This window comes from Mus pahari, chromosome 5 (genome assembly GCF_900095145.1).
Source record: "Mus pahari chromosome 5, PAHARI_EIJ_v1.1, whole genome shotgun sequence".
Lineage (NCBI taxonomy): Eukaryota > Metazoa > Chordata > Mammalia > Rodentia > Muridae > Mus > Mus pahari.
In genome coordinates this window covers 106170602-106176102 of record NC_034594.1, presented here as the reverse complement: position 1 = coordinate 106176102, position 5501 = coordinate 106170602, and the positions used below count along the sequence as shown (strand labels likewise).

The following is a 5501-nucleotide window of genomic DNA, read 5'->3' as shown; positions in this document are numbered from 1 at the left end:
CAAAAAAAAAAAAAAAAAAAGAATAAAATAGGTCCCCTTTCCCTAAAACATGACGACAGGCCAAGAAGAGAAAGATTACAAACACTTGTCCATCTGACTGAGAGACATCATTTGGTCTGGATTTCTCCATCTTCCAAGATCCTAAAACTGTGAAACTGAAAACCCTTGTTAAATACAACATTTTCACAGAATTCTTTTGCTCTAATAAACCTTTTCTGTTTCTTTTCTGTGATACTGGGGTAGAATTTAGGGCTTCATGCATGCTAGCCAAGTACTCTAACAGGAAGCTACGTCTGTCTCATTTAAAAAACTAAAAAAGCAAAGAGTTTATTTAAATCAGTGAACTTTTTAGTGCATAAATTAATTATCTATTTCAAAGTAAAATCAGGGCTCGCCCATCATGCACAAACTTTTGGGTTCAAGCCCCAGCACTAGATACAAATTAGGCCTGGCATCAGGGGTTTGAAATCCCAGGAGGAAGTAGAAGAATCAGAAACCCACAGCCACACACCCTCAACTACACATTAAGTTATATAGTAGCTGGTGTTACATGAGCCCGTCACAAACAGGAAAATGAAGTGCATACATCAGGGTGCAAAGGTACATATATCCCAGCAGCAGAAAACCTGACAGTATAAATGTCTTATAATTTACATTTGAAAAAATTTGTCTCAGGGACTGGAGAGATGGCTTGGCATTTAAAAGCACCTACTGTTCTTTTAGAGGTCTTGAGTTCAATTCCCAGCAAGCACATGGTGGCTCATAACCATCTGTAATTGGATCTGAGGCCCTCTTCTGTTGAGTCTGAAGAGAGTGACAGTGTACTTACATACACAAAATAAATAAATCTTAAAAGAAAAAAAAAAAAAATGGCCAGGCGTGGTGGTGCACGCCTTTAATCCCAGCACTCAGGAAGCAGAGGCAGGCGGATTTCTGAGTTCGAGGCCAGTCTGGTCTACAAGGTGAGTTCCAGGACAGCCAGGGCTACACAGAGAAACCCTGTCTCAAAAAAAAAAAAAAAAAAGTACGAATGTGGGAGGGGTGGGGCATGCTTCCAATCTCAGTACTTGAAAAGCAGAGGCAGGTGGATCTCTGTGACTTCAAGGTCAGCCTGGTCTACAAAGTGAGTTCCAGGACAGCCATGGCTACACAGAGAAACCCTGTCCCAGAAAAAGAAAAAAAAAAGGAAGGAAGGAAGATAGATGTATATGGTACTGCCTTGTCTGCCTTTAATCCTGACAGATAGATGCAAGTGGCACCAGGCCAACCTGCCTCTGGAGGAGTTTGATAATTTATGCTTTTATAAAGTGAAGCCCACCCCTTACCCATATTCAATCTTTGTAAATTTGAGTTCTGTAAAACTTATGGGTTTTCCTTATTTTTGGCTTTTTTGAGAATAAGCTACACTATCACATCTAGACATAAAATACCCTTGATGCTTTAAAAATTAAAGTCTACATGTGGGAATTTCTTTTAAAGCCATACTTGCTTATAGGCACATATTTTCAAATTTCCCCTTAAGCTGAAGATTTCTTTTTTGTTTTAATTTATGAGACAGGGTTTCTCTATGTAGACTTACAGAGATCTACCTACCTCTGCCTACAGAGTACTGGGATTAAAGACATTCACTGCCCAGAGAACTAGGGAATTCTTAAAACTACATAGCAAGTCTTACTTATAAGACTGGCTTGGAGCTGTATAAGATCCCAACTCAAAAAACAAGCAAAAAAAAAAAAAAAAAAAAAAAAAAAAAAAACAAAAAACCACAAAAGTCAGAAAACAAACAATACGCTCCTAGGGTGCCATGCTCGTGAAGACAAGTTTGGATGCCAGCACCCACATAATAAATTAAGTGTCCTAGGGCATGTCCCACCTCAAAGAGTTGTTAAGAGACCTCTTTACACACAGTATATGTGCACACACACTGCAGAGGAAAAGGCCAGTGAGATAGCTCAGAGGCTAAAAGCACTTGTGCCAAGACTACAGTCCATCCACAGGACCAACAAGAACAGAGGTGATTCCACAAGTTGTCCTCTGACCTTAACCAGACAGGTGGCAGTACACACCCATACACATACAGGAAAGTAAAGTGGTCACTGTGGAGGTGGAAAAACGTGCAGGACTCTACTAACTATAAAATCTAGGTTCTGTAGGCCACTTGGACACATCATGTCTGCTGTCATAAAGTTTGCCACCTAATTTTATTCCCTTTGAGAAAACAAAACAAAACAAAAATCCAACAAAAACTCCTTTTAGGACATGTGCCTTTAGGGATGTCTTTAATTCTAGCACTCGGGAGGCAGAGGCAGGCAGATCTCTGATGCCAGCCTGGTCTACAGAGGGAGCTCCAGGCAGCCAAGGCTCTTACACAGAGAAACCCTGCCTCAAAAACAAAACAAAACATTCTTTTTAGAAAACAGCACCATTGAGCCGGGCGTGATGGCGCACGCCTTTAATCCCAGCACTCGGGAGGCAGAGGCAGGCGNATTTCTGAGTTCGAGGCCAGCCTGGTCTACAGAGTGAGTTCCAGGACAGCCAGGGCTACACAGAGAAACCCTGTCTCGAAAAACCAAAAAAAAAAAAAAAAAAAAAAAAAAAAAAAAAAAGAAAACAGTACTATTATTTTGTGGAATAACGGGACATTTCTGAGGTGCTCCCAAGCCACCAGGAGTTGTTTAGCATTAAAAGCACAGTGCAGGCCCACACCCTATCCGCAAGTACTGTGTGAATGAGAATCACAGTTTTATTTCCAGTAAGCTATACTTAATTTAACTTTCCATAGCCACCAAGTGGGACAGCTGATTTACAGAGTTAAAATGAGCTAGGAGAAGTAGTGTCTCACCTTTTTGTAGGGCAGAGGCAGATTCAAACCAGCCTGGTCTACAGAGAGTTCCATGGGAGCCTTGGCTATATAGTGAGACACCCTCTCCCCAAATTAAATTGAAAAAAAAAAAAAAAAAAAAAAAAAAAGAGAGACATATCTGCCGGGTGTGGTGGCACACGCCTTTAATCCCAGCACTCAGGAGGCAGAGGCAGGCGGATTTCTGAGTTAGAGGCCAGCCTGGTCTACAAACTGAGTTCCAGGACAGCCAAGGCTATACAGAGAAACCCTATCTCGAAAAAAACAAAAATAAGTAAATAAATAAAATTTAAAAACAAAAAAAGACATATTTTTTTAGCAAAAAACAAAACAAAACAAAAAACCCCCACAAAAACCAAACAACAAAACAAAAAAACCGTAAGTTCTAGTCCTAACAAATTTATTATACAAGAGACCTCATTTTTATCCAAGTCTCCAGCCCCCCCACCCATCCCCCATTTACCTGATTTTTTCCCCTAACCCCTGGACTGTGTTATGCAATTAACTTGAATCTAAGGCCTAAAATAATTGAGCTACAGATAAATTCAGACAAATTAAGTCCATTTTGTAAAATCTCACCAAACAGGAATTACTTCCAAGCCCAAAGAAAATCTTTGGTTTTGTTTTGAGACAGGGTTTCTCTGTATAGCCCTGGCTGTCTTGGCACTCATTCTTTAGACCAGGCTGGCTTCGAACTCAGAAATCCGCCTGCCTCTGCCTCCCAAGTGCTGGGATTAAAGGCGTGTGTCACCACTGCTCGGCCCAAAGAAAACGTTTATAGTGTCTGTTACCTAATCCTAAGTAGAGTTGGTGGTACAGTTTGGTTTTATGTCCCCAAAGTACTCACTATAACTTGGAACTGTCATATTGACTACTTCCCAAACATCACAGAAGACATGGTAATTTGGAGGTGCAGGTTAAAACAGAATGGAAAAAGCAAGCTGTTCCATCTCACAAGTGGGAGGAGTATGCAGTCCCAAACTACCAACAGATTATCTTGTCAAGGAGACATAGTGGGGCACAAAACCATTGCCTCTCCTTGGTATTTGAGTACCAAAACTTGAAATGAATTTATAACTGTAAAAACAGTTAAGAACTAAAGGGAATGGGGCCAGGTAAAAGCTCCTTTAGAAGTAACATCTATTGACTTTAGTCTCGGTCTCTGACCCTCTCTCTGTCTCTCAGGCCTCAATAGATTGGACTAAACCACACCCTCCACCCAAGCCACATTCTATACAACAGCTCTGGAGGACATTAAAGGGGAGCCCACCGAGTGAGGGGAAACCGAAAACTTCTTGAAGCCATGTGAATAGAATAAAAGTCTGATCTCTAGTGGATCGTAGTCCATTTACGATTAATGTCACACGGGGAAAGAGAGGGTTACAGAAGTAGCAAGAGACGTGTACTGCGGGGTGATGGGGAACGAGAACCACACGGGATTTGGGTTAACAAGCACGTCCCCGGAGGAAGGGCATTTATCTGCAAGCGGTGGAAAGAGATAACTTGGGGTTAATGCGTTCAGAACTCCCAAATGGGGAGAGGCTGTGGCCCTTATTTTTCGGGGCTCAGTGTCAAAACTCACTTCTGCCCCAAGGGGAAAAGAAAGCTTGGGTCCCGCCCAGGCCGGGCTAGGAGGCGGGGCCTGCCGCGACCCCGAGAATGGAGGCGGGGCCGAGCGGCGGGGCACAGGCAACTCGCTCGCCAAGACGCTAAGCCGCCCGCGAGCCTCGGGAAGACCGAGTCCCGCGTGTTCGCACCCGGGTCGGCCGCAGGCTCCAGCAGGGCCCAGGGGTGCGGCCTACGATGTGCCTGGTGCGCGCAGGCCCACGCCAGGGCCGTAGCGGAGGTCGGGGCGGCCGTGGAGCGGACCCGGACTCTGCGGGGTGGAGGCGGCGGCGCCCGTGCGCGCCGCCGCCGCCACCCTGCGCGCCGCCGAGCACCCACGCGCAAGGGCGCGCGCGGCCCCCCGAGAGGAGGCCGCGCGTGGTAGTCAGGAGCACGACTCCAGGCCCGTTGCCCAGGTCCTTCGCCACTCACCCCAGCCCGTTCGGCCCGCCCCGGGCCTTGGACTCCGCACTGACCTGACAGGCCGAGACATGTTCGCTGTCGAGGCGCGACCAAGTCGAGGAGCCGAAGACCAGGACCCCCCTCCCCGCGCACTCGGCGCCCCACCCCCCCGCTCCGGCCGGCAGGGCCGCTGCTGCCGAGCCCCGGGCTGCTGGCTTCTCAGAGTCCGCGGCTGCTGGTTTGAGGTCTCTGGATCTGACGAGCCCCCCTCTCCCCCGTCTCTTCAAAATGGATGAATCAAACCAGCCGAAAATGCGCCAAAGCCGCGGTGCAACCAAACCCCGTAGGGTTTGTGCGCTCCGCCCCAGCACGCCCGCTCATTGGTGACTCCTGTTAGATGCGCCCTAGTCATTAGTCCGTTTGAATCATCACGCCTCCCAGCCCCGCCCCACTCCCGGATAGGCCCCGCCTCCTCCATGGGGTCCTGTTAGTTAAGGTGCGCTGAGAGCGCACGGCCGCAAAACAAAAATGGTCGCCGATTGCCCGCCCCCTGGCTTCCACGCCAGAACTGCAGATTCGGCTTGGGTTATATCTTGGAACCCCTGCCAAATAGCCTGATTTATATAGAGTTCAC

General features: G+C 46.7%; 1 protein-coding gene across 2 annotated transcripts in view; it reads right to left on the bottom strand.

The window, feature by feature from the left end:
* Nucks1 (nuclear casein kinase and cyclin dependent kinase substrate 1) overlaps positions 1-5193 on the bottom strand; it is a 21094-nt gene extending 15901 nt beyond the window's left edge. The window contains exon 1 of one of the 2 annotated variants that reach the window (XM_029538978.1): positions 4942-5193. In XM_029538978.1, the coding sequence (XP_029394838.1) occupies positions 4942-4958 (17 nt within the window). In that variant the 5' untranslated portion in view covers positions 4959-5193. The remainder of the gene's footprint in view (positions 1-4941) is intronic. The other variant, XM_021198679.2, reaches the window with a different exon arrangement.
* Between the last annotated feature and the right edge of the window lie 308 nt (positions 5194-5501).